Source organism: Cheilinus undulatus, linkage group 23 (genome assembly GCF_018320785.1).
Source record: "Cheilinus undulatus linkage group 23, ASM1832078v1, whole genome shotgun sequence".
NCBI lineage: Eukaryota > Metazoa > Chordata > Actinopteri > Labriformes > Labridae > Cheilinus > Cheilinus undulatus.
In genome coordinates this window covers 31,074,618-31,095,331 of record NC_054887.1, presented here as the reverse complement: position 1 = coordinate 31,095,331, position 20,714 = coordinate 31,074,618, and the positions used below count along the sequence as shown (strand labels likewise).

General features: G+C 39.9%; 1 protein-coding gene across 3 annotated transcripts; it reads right to left on the bottom strand.

The window, feature by feature from the left end:
- Positions 1–698: 698 nt before the first annotated feature.
- On the bottom strand, positions 699–12,925 carry LOC121505477 (CCR4-NOT transcription complex subunit 2-like). 3 transcript variants are annotated; one of them, XM_041780846.1, is made up of 15 exons: positions 12,843–12,925; positions 8,916–9,047; positions 8,672–8,744; positions 8,295–8,442; positions 5,618–5,845; positions 4,964–5,043; positions 4,727–4,867; positions 4,511–4,641; positions 4,288–4,408; positions 4,035–4,191; positions 3,568–3,629; positions 3,314–3,363; positions 3,025–3,125; positions 2,684–2,828; positions 699–1,399 (listed from the first exon to the last, which is right to left on the bottom strand). In XM_041780846.1, exons 2-15 carry the CDS (start codon positions 9,033–9,035, stop codon positions 1,313–1,315), a joined length of 1,644 nt encoding a protein of 547 aa, XP_041636780.1. In that variant the 5' UTR covers positions 9,036–9,047; positions 12,843–12,925; the 3' UTR covers positions 699–1,312. The 3 variants fall into 3 exon arrangements, with proteins under 3 accessions (XP_041636780.1, XP_041636781.1, XP_041636782.1); XM_041780847.1 differs by having other exon boundaries at positions 4,742–4,867; XM_041780848.1 differs by having other exon boundaries at positions 4,288–4,641; positions 4,742–4,867; positions 12,843–12,852.
- Between the last annotated feature and the right edge of the window lie 7,789 nt (positions 12,926–20,714).

Here is a 20,714-nt window from a genome sequence, read left to right as displayed (position 1 = left end):
GATCTCACAAAAACTTGCATGATCAAATGTGACTTAGGTCATTAAAAAACCTGAAGTATCTCCCTCGATCCCTTTAAAACCGCAACAGATCTGTTCAACCTGGTCTGGTCTTGCTCGAGGTTTCTGCCCAGTGGTGGGATGTTCTTTCTTGCCACTGCAGCTCTGCTAAATGTTGCTCAGTGTTCAGTTTATGGTGGTTGATTCTGGGGCCTTTCTTTAAACAACAAATTAAAGAGTCGGTCTAGACCTGCCCTCTTTGTAAAGTGTCTTATGATAACTTTGATTAGGAATTGGCGGTATAAAAATACGATTGATTAATCTGACACTGTCCGCTGACTTCCTGTTTGATGGGCTCTAATTAGCTGATCTCACTGAGAATCATAAATATCAGACATGTTTAACATCTCTGTTTTCAGATTGGGATTGCTGCAAGTTGGTCAAGAGCAAAAAAAAAAAAAAATCTTACTGATAAGATTGTGGGCTTAAATTGCCAAGTGTGTAGTCAACCATTAAGTCGGGTAGCTAACTGCCTTTATCTGCTTGTTGACCAGTAAAAATGCTAACCAATCTTGCTTATATAGAGGTTTTCTGCTGTTTCTGCCTGTTAATATTCACCTCATGAAGTTAAAACTTGGATAAAAAAGGAGATTTTTTACTTCTCGTGTGTGGCCACATAACATCCAACAAACCAGAGGGGATATTTTTCTTCTTTTATTATGAAATAGTGCTACAATGTACATTGCAAGTCCTCTCCTGACTCTGGGCTGTCTGCTGATGTGTTTTCTGAAACCTGGTAACGTAAAGAGAAGAAGAGTATTTCCTGCCCAAGGTAAAGGTGAGACACAGAGAGTGAAATAATTATCCATCCTGACTGGTGATCTGATTCCGAGTTAAAATCTGGTTCTTCTTTAAAAGCTTCTCTAGACAAAAATAGTCAAATTCTTGGTAAAGTGAATAGAAAGAGGAATCACTCGATCAGATGGACAGTTATTTACAGCGTTTGTGTCGCCGTGTTTGTGTTTGTGTGTGCGTGCTCCACAAAACTGAACCAAACTCATGGAGGGAGGAGGAGGAGGAGGGTAAAATAAAAAAATAATAATGAGGTAAAGAACAAACAGAAATCTGAAAAGTTAAAATCATAAAGTCTATCCAGTACAGAGGAGGAGGCGGGACGTCCTCTCCCATCCCAAGTCCTGATTGGCCAGATTCACTTAAGAGTGTGTGGAGGTGGGAAAACCTAGAGGGGGTGATGATGACGATGATGATGAGCCAGGAGGGCCAATGGCAGGCAGGCAGGAGGAGGTAGAGCCAATCAGAAGGCCTGCTGGGCAGGATTGTAGTTGAATGTGGAGGGAACGTGAGGTCGCTCTTCTAGCTTGTCGTACTCCAGATGAAACTCCTGAAAACAAAAGCAGGGTTAGACTTTCAAGGATTAAGCAACTATCTAGACAGTAAGCTCATCTATGTAGCCAAAGTATTTTCCCAAGTGCTCCTAAACAGAGCATGGAATTTCTAACACGGCTTTTCCAGACATCCTAGTTTTATTTTGGATGTGAACATTGTCTTACTTTGACAGAAACCGAAAACTACCAGGGTCTAGATGATGATCCCCCTGATGCTAACAGTCAGTTGTCTCTCCTTTTTGCTGGATAACAGCCTGCAGTCGTTTGTTGTAGTCTCTGACACGTCTTCTGAGGAATCCCAGCCCATTCTTCTTTGGTAAACCTCTCAAGCTCCTCCAGATTTATGGCCTTCTGGCATGCACCTTCGTCTTTAGTTAACCCCACATATTTTTGATGGGATTCAAGTCAGGGCTCTGGTCAGGCTGGTCACTACGGTTCACTTTGGTCTTCACCAGGAACCAAGGAAGTTTGGGGTTGATGTGTTGGACGACAAAGCAACGACCCAGAACCAGTTTTTCTTTGGGTTTAGGCGCAGCTTCCTTCTTTCTCTAAACATCACCAACATCTCTGTGTGGGAAGAGCTCTTATCTGACCAAAGGACATGCTTCCATTTTCAGAATCTTTCTCAAGGTTGTCCTTAGCAGACTTGAGTCTGGCTGGAAGGTCTCTTCTGCATGAGTGGACGTTTTTAGTCCATTCCTCTGCAGGGCTCTGGTGATGGTCTTCTGTGAGACTTTCACTAAAATTTTGGCAGTTGTTCCGGGATCCTTAGGCAAATCTCTTACTATTTTTCTTTTCAGTCTTCGAAATCTTTCTCTTCCTACTAGAGATACATCATTTTCTCCTCATCTTAGCCCCACATTTGAATCAGGAAATGACTCAATAAACAGTACCGTAATGTAGAGTCTCTCTTTGTGACCCATAAAGCTATTTCCTGCTGATTATAGTGAGTTCGGATTGAATGGATTAAAAAAAATGTCCAATATGGTTTTTACTGGTGTGGATTTGATCTTTAAAGTCTGGAAAAGTCATCTGAATTCCAGGATTGCTAGAAGGTATTCAAAGGCATGGACAGGATCAAGGGGACGGCACAGCCGCTAGCCTTAACTGGTAAAACAATTATGAGGCAACAATTTATGGTTCAAAAGTTACTTAACTTTTAATAAACTGGGTCACTTTTTTGTTTTTTTACAATTTAGACAACTTGCAGAAGGCCCTTACCTGGGTTGACAGACTTACTACTCTTACACAACTGCTTATAACAACTGCTGATGTCTCACCTTTGCCACCTTCCTCCAGTTGAGGCAGTCGAAGAAGTAGTAGGTCCCTCTCTCATAGGCGTTGGTCTTCAGCGTGGGTTCCATCCCTGGAGCTCGAGTGATCCAAACCCGCTCCTCTTTGTGGTACCTCCAGTCCCTGTTAAACCTGGTTAGACACAAACACAGACACATGGGTGAATGACAGTTTAGCCATACTATTAGCAGCTCTGACATGGAAGAAGAATGGGATTACATCTGCATCCTTTGTATAAAAACTGACACATGAAGCTCATTTTGCACATAGAAACACTCATACTAAAAGAATAACAAGAACATATGTGATGATGTGAAGGCTTTCTTACAGTTCTACTGCAGCCAGGAGTTGTAGTAGGTCTCCACCGTTCATGTAGTAGAGATAAAACAGCAGATCTTCACCATACCGAGACAGTTTGATAGCTGCTAACTGCAAACATGAAGAGATGCACAATTTAACACCTGATTCATCAAAGATAAAGCAAAATAATCAGAAACGTTTTAATGCAGCTGAATGAATGGTGCAAATACAATCAGTGATTCTAAAGTATTTCCCGATTTTTTAAAAAGTAAACGGTCAAAACAAAGGATGTGTGAGGCGTCATCTGGAGCTAATACCTTGTCCCTTATGTGGATGTTGGTTAAATACTCTGACGGGACGTGGAAGTCTGCAGGAATAGGAGCAAAAACACAAGTAAGTCTGTGTAAACTTTCGACCACAACATTGCGGATTTATATAGAGAGGAGACGTAAATAACAATATGATCTTCCTTTTGGAAACCTTTGCATAGTCAATCAATGCATTTAGGACCGCAAAAACCCAGAATAAATCTTCAATAAACCCATATTTGGGGTGGAGAGACTGAACTCACCTATGTCCTGCGGTCGACATGGAGCTGACGCCCAAGGAGACGCAAACTTAGGATACAGATTCCTAAAAAAAGGACAGAAAAGACTTCAGGATCAAGAGAGTGAGTTTCGGTGATTGAACTCACAACCTCTAGCAGCCACCACAAGACGATACACCCCGTTACAATCTTAAAAATATCTGAGGTAATATAAGAACCCACAGTTACAAAACCTTTGATTTTAAATCTAAAAAGCTGCCTGTGGCTTTTACATCAGGCTTTTGCATCAATGTCATTACTAAAAATCTGTGCGGCAGCACGTATGCAACTGACCCTGTACCCAGAAACATACTGGTTTCATTTTCTTTAAAAATCAAGCATTTGCTTTCTTTCAATGACTTGTATTTTTCATCAAAGGGGCTAATTTTCTGTAGATCTAGGTTTATGTAAGCTGTTAATGATGCATTAATGTCTGTTTGTGTGTATCGTACTCGGGTGAGTTGAGGTTGAGTCCGAGCGTCGTGAGGTCGGAGCCCAGTGCCAGGTGGACCATGCCGGGGTCCGTCTCTGCCGCCCTAATGAACGTCAGCAAGCCGATCATCCCAAACTGGTCCGTTACCATGCCGACCGGGATGTTGGTCACTCGGCCTGGGATGCAAAGACGAAATGTGAGCGTTATCTGGACTGAATCAGGCCACACTAGTATATAAGTTTAATCATTTTTACCAGGTTTAGTTTTCTCACCGTCAGGAAGCACCTGAATCCCTTTCTTCTGCTGGTTGTTGTTGCTCGGTGCGGAGCTCTTGTCGCCCGGAAACTTTGGACCATCTGAGTTAGAGGCGGACTTTCCTGATGAGTTCAGATTCTGATTGGACAAAAGATTAAAGCACAGCATGAGTAAACACCAGAAAATACCATGATTAATGGGAGAAAGAACATAAGGGGAGATTAAGACAGAGCTTCTGACCGTTTTGCTGTCCTCGTTGGTGCTGGTGGGGTCTTTTGTTTGGTAGTTTGGCCCGGGGAGAGCTGGGAAATCCTCGTTATGGATCGAGAAGTCCTGCGACTGCTCACTGGACGGCTTGGTTACCATTCCAACTGAAACAGAGGCAGAGCAGTTCAGTCGCAGACACTAACAGTGTGTGGAGGTTTGAATAAGCGGATAAAACTTATAAACACATACAAAAGTTCCGCTCACCGTAGGGAGCCCGACCGGCCAGCGGGTTGAGCAGCGGGGTTGGGTTGGAGCCTCCGTCCCTCCGACTTCTGTCTGCTAACGCTGGAAAATCTGACAAGTCCAACCCTGTCACATTCTCACTGCCGTCTGCATGAATGATAAAAGTGAAATAAGTTTAAAGAAAAAAACAGAACTGAGCTTTAAAAATCCAAACAATGATGAAAAAGGTGTTTATTTTCATACCTGTGCCATTGAATATATTGTTGGAGAGAGAGTTGTTCATGTTGTAGCCGGGATTCCGATTCACACCAAACCCTGACATACTGACACACGAAGAAAGATACAGCATTAACCTGAACTAAAAAAATCAACAAAGCAGAAGTAAAACCACAGAAACAGGGATATGAAATTAACTCCTGCATGTCTGTGCTAAAAATACGAAGGATTTTACCTTCTGTTTGGCTTTGTATGCTATGAAAAAACAACTTTCCAGCATTAAATTGTTAATTAATGGACTAGTAGCCTGACAAATTAATCAATTCTTGCAGCTTCTGCTCAAGGTGAAGGATATGAAGAGGAAGAACTGACTGAAGTCTGTCCAAATAAGTCTGTTGTTGAGACCACATTAATTTGGAGTTTTGTTTTTACTCTGCTAATATGATAGGGAAAGAAGAAGTGATTATTGCAAACTGAGGGCTAACAGTAAAACACAAGATTGAATGTCAAGATTCCCCAGCAATGCTGCAACACAAGCTCCTCTGTGCTACTAGCTAAACACCACAGTGTAGCATGAAGCACAGGGTGCACAAATCAAAAGTCATAATCACAACCTTTTTGATGATAAATGGAATGAAAAACAGAGCAGAAACTGGAGGATAAACCTGCATGTGTTGTTACCTGTTGATAGTGAAAGGCTGCCGTGCTTGCTGCTGCTTGGGCATCCCGATGATGCTGGGTGACGACCGGCTAGGACTCCCCATGCTGCTGCTCCTACCCGCCCCGACTCCTCCGGCGCCTCCCCTCTCCACTCCGACTCCCCCTACCATCCCAGGCGACTGACCTGTCGGCCCGCCCACCTGCTGGCTGTGGTTCAACACGCTGCGGCTGCTCATGGGCAGAATCCCCCTGGGAAGAGGAAAAGAAGGAGTTTTCATTACACTGCATTCATTCATATATATACTACGCCGGCATGATAATAGGTGTAATCAGCTGTTAATTCATGCTGTGTTGTAGCTTTGCGAGAGCGTGAAAGAGCATAACACAGCAAGAGCTCACATAATGCTGCTCTCCTTTGCTGATATATTTGTTGCATTTGTTACCTGAGATACAGGAATTGTGAAAAACAGGGCTGATACTAGAGCAGGTCATAAGGCCCACAGTTTATATCATGGTGTTTTTCTACTCTTTGCTAAAAGAGCTAAAACATTGCTGCATTACAAAACTAAAAGGGATAACAAGCAGGATCCGGACGATTTTCAATTCTGGGATTCAGGAGCAACAATGTGGATTTCGTCCTGGCTGTGGGACTGTGGACCGACTCTTTACCCTTGCAGGACGTCTTGAGAGAGCATGGGAGTTTGCTCATCCAGTCTACATGGGTTTTGTGGACTTGGTGGAGGCTTACGATCATGTACCTCAGGGGGGTCATGTGGAAATGTAGGGTCCCTGTATCACCAAAGTGAGAGCTGTGTCTGCATCCTCACAAACTGACATGATCCTGGTGAGTGTTGGCCTCTGCCGGGGCTGCCTCTTATCCCTGATTCTGTTTGTGATTTCATGGATCATTGCCGGAACACAGTGGACTGTTCCCTCTGGGTGGGGAGTGAGTCTCCGTCTCAGGTGAAGGACTTCAGCTATCTCAGGGTCTCATTCATGAGGGAGAGTGAAAGGGAGCTTGAGACTGACAGGCGGATTGGTGCGGCATCTGCAGTACTGCAGGCATTGTGCAGGTCTGTTGTGATGAAGAGGGAAATAAGCTCTCGATTTACCAGTTGATCTTCCTCCCAACCCCTACCTATGGTGATGAACTCTGGGTAACGACAGAAAGAATGAGATTGCGGGTACAAGCAGTCGAAATAAGAAGCCTAAGGAGGGTGACTTGGCTTTGCCTTAGAGATAGGGTGAGGAGCTTAGACATCAGACTTCCCGACGAAAGGAGCCAGCTGAGGTGGTTCGGGAATCTGATCAGGATGCCTCCTGGCCACCTCCCTCTGGAGGTCTTCTGGGCACATCGACCTGGGTGGAAACCTTGGGGAAGACCCAGAATGCACTGGTGGGATAATATATTTTGGCTGGTCTGAGCTGCTCAGGATCCCCTAGAGTGAGTTGGAAAATGTTGCTGGGAAAAGGATGTCTGAGCTAACTACTGCCGCGATCTGACCTCGGATAAGTGGAAGATGGATGGATGGTGAGTATAAACCAGGGGTGTCAAACTCAATCACAGCAGGGGCTGGATTCTGGATTAATTTTCAATCTGGGAAAAGTAAATTTCTTAGATCAAAAAGGTAAAAAAATGATGTTTTAAGGCAGTTTAAAGGGTCAAAATAGGAAATAAAATTTGTCATCATGAAATTTAAAGTCAAAATATGATTCAAAATTTTAAATTGTGAGTCTAAAAAGTCTAACTATGGGATTATGAAGTCAAAGTTTGGAGTTGAAAATATGAGATAAAAATACAAAATAATTGGTTAAAAAGGTCAAAATATGACTTAAAAATGTTGAATTAAGAATCATAAAGCTAAGAATATTATATGAGAAGACAAAATTATGGGCTGAAATGTTCAAAGTATGAAATCAAACGTCAAAATCCTAAGTTCGAGTCCTAAATGTGAGATGCAAAACTGAAAATATGAAATTAAAACACAAATTAATTTATTTTCTCACAGTCCTGACTTCTTATTTAAATATTTTTACTCCTTACTTTTTCAGATTTTATGACTTAACAAGGATATTTTAAATCATCCAGGATAAGTTTACATTTTTATGCTTGAGGTTATCTGCAGACCTCATACTGATGGGCCAGTTATAACAGAAATATGAGATTATCTTGCGGGCCAGATCTAACCGTTCCACAGGCCAGATTTGGCCCCGGGCCTTGAGTTTGACACCCTTGGTATAAACTGACACAACCTCTGGATTTAGGATTAAATCGAGATGTTCCCACAAGATGCTATAGGTGCAACTACAGTGGCTACTTGTGGCAGGTGGCTGCTTTCCAGATAAGACAAGAGCGTTAAACCAGGATGGTGGACCTGAACTGACAAAAACTGTTAATAATTCGATTAACCGACTTATAATTCTGGTGCCATTTTCATGACTTCATTTGGTATCACATCTTCGAAGCCAACATTTTCTCTCATTTTTGAAGCTCAAAGATCAACACTGGCTCATGAAACATAAATGTACACATGAGCATAAGGATACTGATGTTAAACCATCACTGTGACATTCAGAGTGAAAGTGAAATGCCAAAGGGGCTTAAATATCACAGCTTGAGATGACGCCGTGGACGAGGCTACAAAGGAAGTAGAGGAGAGAGAGAGTATCCACGTTTGTGTGTTTCTGTGTGTCGTACCTGCTCGGCGAGGGAGGCGTGTGCATGGTTCCAGTGTTGGGTGTACTGGCGTGACTCGGGAGCTGATTGCCCGACTGGTTCAACCCACTTCGACTTAACTGAGGAGCCGTACTGCTGTTCATCCCACGCATGGGAAACCCCAACGCACCTGAAACACGACAACGATAACTGGTGTGAGAAAACTACAGTAACAGTCAATATATTGTTGCCCTGACTCTTGATGCAGTTATGAAACCACTTGAGCCAAACACTGATATTCTGATTACAGAATAAGGCTCTTTAAACAAGTCTCCCAGCTAATTTGACTGACCACATCACTACTTTGAGGGACAGTTGACTATGACAACCATGTGAGTGTATGTGATTGTTAATCTTACTCTGTGGGCCATATAAACTGGCTCCAAGCTGTGACAGTTGACCCGTTGAGGAAGCAGAGGAAGACGCCAGCATCTGAAGACAATGAAAACAAAAACAAATCCTTTACTTTCAGACAGGATGTAAAAATTATCCCAGCACCTACACCAACTGTCTTAACTTTAATATCAAACTAAATCTACTCATAAAAACCTTGCATAAAAGTCGTACCATGAGATTAAACCATGACTTTTAAACACAACTCACGTCTTTGTCAGGGCGGTGTGGAGGGAACATGGACTGTTGGGTGTAGTAGAGGCTGGAGTCGTCCGAGTAGTCGCTCTCTACCCCTCCCTCCATAAACTTCTTCCGGTTAGCACCAAACATACCGCGTGTCACCTGAGAAAGCAGACACAGCGATATAATAGGATGCAGCCCAGTTATATTGTTGAAGCACAATTGGCCCCCTCCCCTGTCCCCTGTCGGCCTGCATTCATGTATCTCTCCAGGCTTAGCCAGGCCTGAGCAGTGTTAGGTCTTGTACAAGTCATCCCAAGTCATACATGGCATAAGTGGGAGTTTTATTTATGAGACGTGTTCTTAACCAGGCACGCAATGTAGATGGTGATTGAGAAGGGCAGAACCTTTCAAAAAGGAATTAGAGGATGGTTGTGAGCCAATCAGAGCAAGAAAACATGACGTAGCAGATGTGTGCTGCCACTGAGGAGTTAACTATATCACAACAGCTCAACATGCAGTCGTTGATATGACAATACCTAAACTCTTGCTGAAGCTGTCAGAGGAGTAAAAAAGTATTTTTCACCAAGAAAAGCATTCAGAGCAGTCCTTTGCTCTCCTTTTAATGAAGAAATGTTGACCAGCTCTGATCAAACTGCTCTTATAGCTGTATCTACACCAACTTCTTCCCTGGCCACCATTGTTTACAGTCTTGCAGTCGCTTCAACTTAACCACACCTGTAGCTGCTACCTCTTTGTCCTCAAATGATGCTGATTAGTCTGGTTGTTCTCTGACTAGGAACCAACATTTCAGCTTGACGTTTTGCAAGATGGATCCGCCTGACAACAGAAATGAAATCTGGCCAATGCATCCCCTTAGCAAGGTTACCACTGCACATAATTATCAAATCATAATATGAGATTTGCCTGACATTAACTAGACTAAATTGCACATGGAATGCCAATATTGTTAGGCATTTATTTAAGCCAAACAGGTATCAGCACCGAAATCTAATGGTCTATTAAGACCTAAATTTATGTCCTTAAATGCACTTTTAAGTCTCAGCATTGAGAATGAACAAAGAAACAGACTTCACCTGATATGGATCTGCTGGTTTTGTCTAAAACTCCACTGACTTTTTTGTACAAACGGCCAATATTCACAGCCAGTAAAGGCAAACATTTAAAGCAGATATACGGGTTGTAAATAATGTGAAAATGTTGATACCTAAAAAAATCAATGTCTGACTTTAATCATATATCTATTTATCTTTATCATGTTGATAATATTGTGCACACTTAATTGCAAACATAAAGCACAAAGCTGTGTTTGAACAGCAATCTGTCTGCATTACTTGTTTACTATAGCAGTGATACAGGAAGGAGCCCACAGTGCAGCAATGATGCTCAGTGAACAGCAACCAATTAGGCATTTACATTTTTGCAGTACAGTGTAAACCGAGGCTTCTGGAACACCAGAATTGTTTTTTTATTTTGGATACAGTAAAACTGAAAATAAAACAGTATTGATCCATATTTGATAATACAGAGACAAAGAGAGTAAAAACACAACCAATATCGGTAACTTCTTGTTTGTTTTAACTAAAAATCACAAGCAACGTCCTATAAATTGTCTAAGCCTTTGGTTTTTAGTTGGTATGTTGGACCTAAGTTGGAGCGGTAAAGCCATTTTCAGTAGATTGTAGTTGAGTGCCTGGAAAAATATGTGGCAAAAAGTCTATGGCGTGCTTTTATGTTGAAGGAAATTCCATAATCTCTTATTTCCATTACATATTTTCTTTCATTTCAAGTCAAGTGCTCCATTTTTCATTGAAAAAATTTGGTTGTGATTGAGAATTTAATAAATTTGGTTGCAATTTGTCATCAAAGAGCTGGTGGTTGGTCCTGACACTAAACCAGTTGTGAACCACAGCTCTAACTGTTAACATGCAGGAATTTTTTGCAATTTTTCATGGAATCATTCTTCTCCCATGTTCCTGGCTCATGACTTTGGTGTAGTTTTTTTTTTTTTTTTTAAACAGCCACACTTTTTGATACTATCAATCATCAAGGATCATTCCACATCAGGGACCCAGGCCTGGCTCTGAGTACATTTTAGCCCCATACTGTGCACAAGTACTGGGTGCTCATCAATGAGTAGAGTTGTTAAAGTAAATTCTAAAGCTCTCTTGTCTCTTCAGAAACCGCTGTATCCATGCAGCAGAAATCTATTTCATCCATTTCCATCCTTATGTTGCAGAGCAAATGTGTATGTAGGAAGAGAGTTGTAATTGCCATTTTAAAAAAAATTATAGCTTAAATATCTATAAAGGCCTAAAGGTGGGCTCCATCATCTGCAAAGAGAATAAACAAATGCAGACCCAAGTAGTTGCCAGGGTTGTCTCTTCTTCTTTATTCTCCTTGGCAGATTTGCAAACAAATGACATGCATGCTGCCACCTTGAATACAGAATACTTTTACTAATGTGAAAGCAAGCCTGTGGGCAGGGGGGGGGGGGACAATTGTGCCAAACGTGAAAATGCTCCTAAATAACAGAGATGTAGCATTTTAAAACATAACGCATCAAAAAGTTCTGCAGGGTGATGCACAAGCTGATAACAAGCATAAGAACTCATACCAAAGAAACACTGTTGATAATATAAATTCACAGCATGGTGTCAGTCTCTCATTATATGAGACTAAGTTGGAGTCAAGTCTGTAGTTTGGGGATATTTTAACACAAATGTTTATGGTAAAAATAAAGCAAACTGCAGACTGTGCAAAGCTAAATCTTCAAGTAGCGTGAGTTAGGAGATACCTGATGAGAATAAAACAAACCATCAGAACAATTTCAAGAACTGTATTGCATTATTATGTATTCACGGATATCCTTGGCCTCAGTGGTTACCCATAAATAAAGGAACTTGTATATAGACTGTAAATAAATTGTAACTTTATTAAAGGATACTGATACCTGTATAGCCACCACATAAAAACAGAAGTCTTACGCAATTTTAGGCATTATAATCACATAATAAACTCCTGCAAACATCATGGTTTACATATTTACTTTGGCAATGTTAAAGTACAACACTGTACCTGCACAATTTCTATAAAATAAAGGAGACTGCAAGTTAAAACTCTACAAGTGTTGATCGTTAGAAAACAATAGTATCGGTGTATCGAATATCATGACAGTGTGAGTAGAAAGTATGAAAAAATGTTTAATTTAACGTAAGAGTTTATATTAAGTTTGAGCAGCATGCACATTTACGCGAGTGCTCTGCAGGAATTGTTGAAGCTGCAGCAGTGTCGCAAAGGCTAGTTAGCATTTAAGGCTAATGCTAGCTTCGATAATCGTTCTACTTAGCGGTAATTTCAACTCCACTTTATCTGTGAGCATGTGGGTGGTACTGATTTGTAGAAACATTCTAATTTTAGTCTGTTTGTGTGTCTAATAATAACAGGGTAGCTATTCTTTCACATTTAGCCGATAGCTGTAGCAGTAGCCACTGCTAACCGACTAGTGCTCACGAGCTAACAGCTAGTTTCATAGAATTGAATGGATTCGTTAGCAACTGAGCTAACGCTCGAGCTTCACGGCTATTAGCACGGCAATAGCAGCACAAAAGAGGCAGTTAGAGCCGTCATAGAGCAGCCTGACATACACAGGTTTTGTTGACAGTGATTTACTGTGCAGACAGACCACCGGGGAGAGTAAAACAGCAGGTAAAGGTGAGTTTTCTTCGGTTTGGGCCTGCTGCTCCTCCGTCCATTAGTTCCCAAAACAACAACAAAAAGAAACGAAACCGATAGGCCTCCTGTAACGGCCGTTAAACCACTTCCGTTCAAAACCCGGGCCTAGTGTGACGGTTACACGGGCGGAATAAAATCTGAATGAGGCTATGGTCCGTCATTGATGAGAAAAGAAAAATAAGGACTAAAAAAGGAGCTTACCGCATCAATCTTTCTTCCCCGCTACAATCCAAGATGGCCGACATCACTTCGCCAATCAACGAGGATGCTGGGATGCCTTTCGCCTCTGACCCCCAAACCTCCATCACTACCCTGCTGTGGGGCTGTCAGTGTTGGACACTTCCATTCATGCTGGAGCCACTATATAGTTACATAGGTTTTATTTAAATGCTCTGCAGTTTTAAAGATGTACTAAAGCTTTAAAATGACACTTGCTCATTAAACAGGAGGTTAAATAAAGGGTTAAAGTTCAGGTATCATGTCAGCTCTACTCATGTCTGTGGTCATACAACCCCAATTCCAAAAAGCTGGGGCGCTGTGTGAGTGTTAATAAAAACAATGCAATGACTTTTAAATGTCATAAACCCATATTTTATTCACAATAGAACATTAACACAGCAGATGTTACAGAGACATTTGACCATTTCATGAAAAATATTAGCTCATTTTTAACTTTATAGCAGCCATGCATTTAAAAATAGTAGGGACAGGGCCAACAAAAGGCTGGGAATTAAGAAGTACTGATGAAAAACAGATGGAGGAGCATTTTGACACTATTAGTCAAACCTGACTGTGTATAAAAGGAGCATTTTAGAGAGGCAGAGTCCCTCAAAGTAAAATTGTCAGAAGGTTCTTCAATCTGCGATTAAATGCATCTGAAAAAATGTTCCTCAATGTAAAACTGTGAAGACTTTGAATTTCCGGCCTTGCAAGGGGCAAGGCTAAAGGTCAGTGTCATGATCTTGGGGCCCCCAGGGGCCACTGCATCAAAAACAGGTACTGATAATCACTGCATGGGCTCAGGAACACTTCCAGAAATCATTGTCTGTCAACACAGTTGGCCGTGCCATCCACAAATGACAGTTGAAGCTGGATCATGGAGAGAAGAAGCCATATGTGAACAGGATCCAGAAACACCACCACCTTCTCTGGACCAAAGCTCATTTAACATGGACTGAGGCAAAATGGAAAACTGTTCTGTGGTCAGATAAATCAACATTTGCATTTCTTTTTAGAAACCACAGATGCTGTGTCCTGTGAACCAGCGGTTTTCAAAGTGTGAGGCGGGCTTCCCCTGGGGGGTGCCACGCAACTTCAGGGGAGGCGCGGAACCATAAACCAGAAAAAATAAATAAATAAATAAATAAATAAAAGTGATTTGCTGTGGTAACTTCTGCTGTGCATGGAGCTAAATGAATAGACTTATAGTTACTTAAAGGCAGTGATACTCAATGTGTGATTTGTGATTACGAGTGGCTCTTTGATGTCTTAATTTTAAATATTATTCCCCCGGGAAACTTTGAAAAGGGGAAACTTTTTTGCCCCTTTATACAATTTTTTGATACTTTTCATCCATTTAAGTTACCTTTTGGTCATTAAATACCACGTTTTTTCCCAATTTTTGCCCTTTGTCACCATTTTTGTGCCACTTTTAGCCCATTAAAGCATCCTTTTGTCATTAAATACCATATTATTCCTACGTTTTGCCCATTTTTGCTATCCTTGACTGCTTTTTACTCATTTTTTACTCTATTTTTTTGCCTTGTTTTTGCCACGTTTGGACCATTTTTTTTTGCCACCTGTCACTCATTTTTTTGTCACTTATCACCCATCTTTTTCACTTTTTAATCCCCATTTTTGCTGCTTTTTGACCATTTTTGCCATCTTTAACCTACTTTATCTGCTACTCAAAGCTGTTTTTGCCACTTTTCACCATTTACATTGTGGCTCTAGCAAAGGTATTTTTCAACAGTTTGGCTCTTTGGTTGAGGAGGGCTGAGTAACACTGCTTCAAGGATTATCAGAGCAGAATAATCAGGTAGTATTGGCAATAAATTCATTACTAACATGGATGTTTAAGAACATGTGCAGACCAAAATATCAAAGATATAAAAATGTTAAAAGTATATAAAATTAGACATACATGTTGGAAAATATGGTTATGTTTTTTCAATCTGAATCTTTATGTGGGTGGGGGTTCACCGAATGAATAATTTTCTCTTAGGGGAGGCTCACTCTCACACACTTTGAAAACCCCTGCTGTGGACTAAAGGGGAGAGGGAGCATCCAGCTTGTTGTCCTGGCTCAGGTCTAAAGCCTGCATCTCTGATGGTATGGGGTTGTATTAGTGCCTATGGCGTGGGCAGCTCTAACATCTAGAAAGGAAATATCAATGCTGTAAGTAGAGAGAGGTTTTACAGCAACATATGGTCCCACCCAGACAATGCCTTCTGTTTTAATTTACATCTTATAAATGCCCCAAATCTTTTTGGAATTGGGGTTTTACTTTTTCTTTGCACTGATCAATGATGGACTTGCCATCTAAAATTTGGGCAAATACTAGAAAGGCCAAAAATTTTTTTAAATCCAATTGGATTTGTTGAAAATGTGTTCACCCATCATCTTCTTGTGGTAGTAGATGATCGCAAAAGTTCTCGGCAGGACTGAAATCTGATATTTACAAAGAATAACTAGGCAAAAATAAATTACTTAGGGTACTAAATAACCAAGGGAAGGGGCCGAGAAAAATAAAGTGAACAAAAGGAGAAAACTTTATTGGTGGAAGGAGAGAAAAGTGCAGGAAAAAAAGAGACAAACCTTTGGGAATACCAGAATTTACTCTTTCCCCTCAAAACAGAATAAAATGAGATATATCGAAACCTGTCTTTATAGGGTTTTCTGTACATCATAAATGCTTTGTCACAATTTTTTCTAACAACAAGTTTTTACATAGTTTTGTTAATATTCACATTATCTCAAGACCTATATTTTTAGAGCAGCTTTAAAATGAATTACTTTTATTGTCTTAGTTTGAATTATTAATTCTGTTCATGTAATAGTTTAAGCCTTTGATGTGTCTTTTATTATCTTATTTTACCCTACTTTCATTTAATTGAATTATTTAATTTAATTAAACTTGATTTAATTTAATTTAATTTGATTTTAACCTGCTGTTTTTTTATGATACATTTAAGATAATGTTTCTTCAGTTTGATGATACATTTATTTATAACCTTTATTTATGACATTTTTTATTATGAGTGTGGATTTTTGGATGGGATCGAGATCATGTATTCTATCTAATCTATTTCTTTGTGCTCACAGGGATTTCTTTTGCATTTTTTGCATAGAAATGCCATGAAATCAAAGTAAAACTAAAGTTTGATTGATGTACTGTTTCACAGACTGGTTGCAAGTAATGCAAAAGCTCAGGATTGAGGCCTAACCTACAGTATTTAGTGCAATGACTTTGGAGTTCTGTAGCATGTACGCATAAAACAAATCAAATGTGACTTCTTATTTAAGGCTTTTAAAGCAAGCAATAACATCTTCAACTGGACCGACTGCAGAAAACCTGTAGATTTTTTATGGGGAATCACGGATAAATAAAAGAGAATGGGGCCTAGAATGGAGCCCTGAGGGATCCCACAGCCTGGTTGGGCAGCTGCTGAAGAGTACTAGTTAGTATATGACTGAGAGCTTTTAAAGATAAGAAACCTGGTCAGCGGAGCCAAAAGCAGTATCATGGTTTTATCCTAATGATCTTTAAACTTCTGAGAGGAGTTTTAAGCTAACTCTGAAACAATGAAATCGATACTGGTGCCTCTTTATGACCGAAACACATGCAAACTAGATAAGACTGATCATTTTAGTATCATGTTTCAAAACTATCACACTGTCAGGAGAGGGTTGTATCAGTGGTATCCATTAAGTTCAGCAGAAAAGATTCAAATAGCTTTTTTCTGCTCAAAGAATGTTTGATGGTGTCTATAAAATTTCCCAAAATATCGTTTTACCCAAGGGTGTCAGCAGCATTTTGAATTTGGGGGGGGGGGGGGTATTTTGACGGGGGGTCCTCTCACAGAAAATTTTGAAAATGGATGCAATTTCACACATTCTGGTGCATTTTTATCATGTTTTTAGATTGAAAATTATCTCCCTCTTTCATTGTTTTTCAATGGAGCTGACATGGTCTGCAATTACTGACAATTACTGAGGCACTGGGCATTAGAGTATTTTGAAAATACTAAACTTCCCAATAAGCCATGTGACATTTTCCTTAACTACCTGTCACCTTTCAGCACTCACCTCAGCAATAGAGCTGTCTCCACTGCCCCTGCCTCTGACTCACTCTCAATCTCAACCACCTATATCAGGAGACATGGAGATGCATTGAGCTGAATGTAGATTGATCATATGAAGATTTATGTGATATAGCTCAGTCATGTTATCAACATATCAAATACACAGGTAGTATAGCAGCCTAATAATTATGTTGGCTACATTAGAAATGGGCCATCTCCTTAAAACATGACTGAGCAGTTTGACAGTTCAGAAATTGTCAAATGAGTGACCTGGAGTCTTTTTTTTAATGGATGCTGTCAGAGAGAGGCATAACGTCATTAGAGGGAAAAAGTGAAAAGTGAGTAAAAAAGACCCTAAATATGTTTAGAACAATAAAGGAACTTCCTTTTGTTGATTCTTGTTTTTCTGGGCTTAGGACCAGCAAAAATGACTCAAGAGATACTCTGGCAGTTACTTCAAATTGTATTTTTAGTTGTTTTTTTATTCTTTTTTCATAAGTTTAGTTTTCTTGACTTTGGTTTAGTTTTTAAACTTACGGTCCATTTAAGAGCCTACAACAAATCACAGTGAGACATGAACATTTTTAACCATTTGATTCATAATATGCATATAATATAAAGAACCAAAAAGAGACAATAGAAAAACTATCAAAGCACCTAACATGCAGTCTGGAGATAGAGGGGTGAACATCTGCTCTGACTGCAGCTGACAGGGACTGCTGTAGACGGGACTGCCGGTGTGAGTGCTTTGAGACAGGGAGGGGCTGAGAGAAGCAGCAACAATGCGTGCTTTCACGTCAGAGTTTCATAAAGTCTCCAATAACACCAGAAAAATTCACTAGATTTGTCGCTAGTCGCTTTTTAAAAAAAGGGGTCACTAGAGGGGTCTGAATACTCGCTAAATATAGCGACAAAATCGCTAGGTTGGCAACACTGCTCCCGCGCAAGGTGCTTGATAAGACCGACGTGCCAGCCTGCTTGGGGTGCTAGCCTGCTAACATTCTTATCAGAAAAGCTGGCAGTGTTTGGCCATGGAAGAGCGGCCTCCAGCTGTCTGGTCACTCAAGGGAAAACTTGGGCAACTCTAATTTACTTTCCTTTTCTTAAGAAAAAAAAAAACAAAACAAAAAACATCCTTAAATCCATCTCTCATCTGTAGAACAGTCAAAGAAAGTATTTCAGCAAAAGCTGGACATTTTTACATTTGCTGTCACTGATCCGACTCTCAGTCTCAATATGCCTGCGTGAAAAAGCGGAGTGGATTTCTATTAATATGGGTAATCCTGCTACTGATAAAGTGAAACGGATTTGATTGTGAAGCATTGGAAAGAACGCTGGAGTAGACTGGTCATGATGGCGAATGTGGGGGGGTCCAAACAACGTTTTTTTCAAGGTGACGGGGACGTGACCCCCCCCAAATACATTGTGGCAACGCCCTTGGTTTTACCCGACTAAATCAGCTTTAAGGGACTGTACCCTGGAACATTTAGAGGTTGTTATGATGTTTTTAATTCATTGTAACTCTAGTATTTAATTAAATAAATCTAAAAACTGCAATGTATGCCACTAAAACATTTTTTTTGAAGAATTAAAAAAAATTACTATCAGAATATGAATGAAACATTATATAAGTGTTATAATTATATATAATATACAGGGAGCCCTAATTAAATATTTTAGCTTGTATAAGTCTGTATGCATTAATGGTACAGTACAGTACATAAAGATTAATATATATATATATATATATATATATATATATATATATATATAATATCTGTTAATGCAATATGTATACACTATATATATATATATATATATAGTGTATACATATTGCATTAACAGATATTATTATTTAATATGTGTATTGATGAAACTTGGAGACCAACAATACTTACAGCCTGTGGACATCTTATAAGAGGCATATTCACCCTAATGTATTTCTATATCGTTAGTCATTATTGAATCAATATATGACAAGTGACTAAAAAATACACTGCCTATAAAAAGTATTCATCCCCATTGCATGTTTTACCCTTTTAATGATTTTATAAATCAGTCATAATCAATATAACTTTGCTTTTATCCAAATACAACTACAAACATCTTCAGCGTGAAAGTGAGAACAGATTTCTTCAAATTGATATCTTTTAAGTAAAAATATGTAATGTAAAATAAATGATTGCATAAATATTCACCCCCTTTAAAGTGACTGACCTTATTCAACAGAGGTCCAGCCAGTTACTTTTAGACCACCATGGATTACCATGAAGTCAAAAGAACACTCCAAGCAACTCAAAGAAAAGATTATTGAAAAGTATCAGGGGATGGATAAAAAAGCATTTCCAAGGCTCTGAACATCCTAGAGTTCAGTTAAATTCATCATGAAGAAATGAAGGAATAAGTCACATGTGTAAATCTGCCTACATCAGGCCATCCTCACAAACTGAGTGTGCAGGAAGGAGACTAGTGAGAGAGGACACTAAGACACCTATGACTACTCTGAAGGAGTTGCAAGCTTCAGCAGCTGAGATGGGAGAGACTCTGCAGACAACAACTGTTGTTCTGTTCTGGTTCTTCACCAGTCAGAGCTTTATGGGAGAGTGGCAAAGAGAAAGACACTGTTGAAGAAAACTCAGATTCAATCTGGGCTACAGTTCACCAAGAGGCATGTGGGAGACTCCATGGACAGGTGGGGGAAAGTTCTTTAGTCTGATGAGACCAAAATGGAGCTTTCTGGTCAACAGACAAGACGCCAAACACTGACATCACCACAAACACACCATCCCCACTGTGGAGCATGGTGGCAGCAGCATCATGCTGTGGGGACACTTCTCAGCAGCCGGCCCACAAATGTCATTCAGTCTGACAGAGAACTACGGCTTGGGAGAAGACTTATTCTCCAGCAAGGCACTGAGCTGAAGCATACAGAGAAAAATACACAGAAATGGTTTAAAGACAACAAGAGGAGTGTTATGGAGTGGCCGAGTCAGAGCCCAGACCTCAGTCCAACTGAGAGTTTGTGGCTGGACTTGAAAGGGGCTGTTTACCCACAAACCCTAAGCAACCTGACAGAGTAGCTTAGCAAAGAAGAATTGAGTTAAATTGTAGTTTCCAGATGTTTAAGCCTGTTTGAGACCTATCAACACAGACTCTGAGCTGTGTATGCAGCCAAATCTACTAAATATTGACTTGAAGGGTGTTACCATCAAAACAGTTGTTAATTTAACATTACATATTTCTTTATAACTGACATTACTTAATTGACTGCTATTTATTGCAGTGTCATCCACAAAATCCACTATATATATATATATATGAAATAACACTTTTTGTGTTTTTTTTTTTTAAGTTAAATTGCATTCAAGTAAATCATAATTGTCTGTTGTGGCCAATTTTTATTTCTTTAAAAATATTTCTTGACAAAATCAAGCCATCTTTTTGGTACAAGATTGAGCACATTATTTGTGCATGATTATTCACGGAAATCGTCTCTTTTTATATTAAAGTTAAGATCCTTATCTTGTATGTCTAAGAGGAATAAAATATTATTTGAAATCCTATTTCCGTTCATTTCATTTTGAAATACGCTGAAAACGGCGCGAACAGATGTGGTGTAACGACTACACAACGTTCAGAAGCATTCCGATGTCTGATTGGATGATTAGAGTCACGCTAGACCAACCAATCATTGAGCGAGTAGGTGGAGTCGTGAGCATATATAAACACCGACTTGACAGCTGTCAGAGTGCTTCTTTCTACTGAAAAT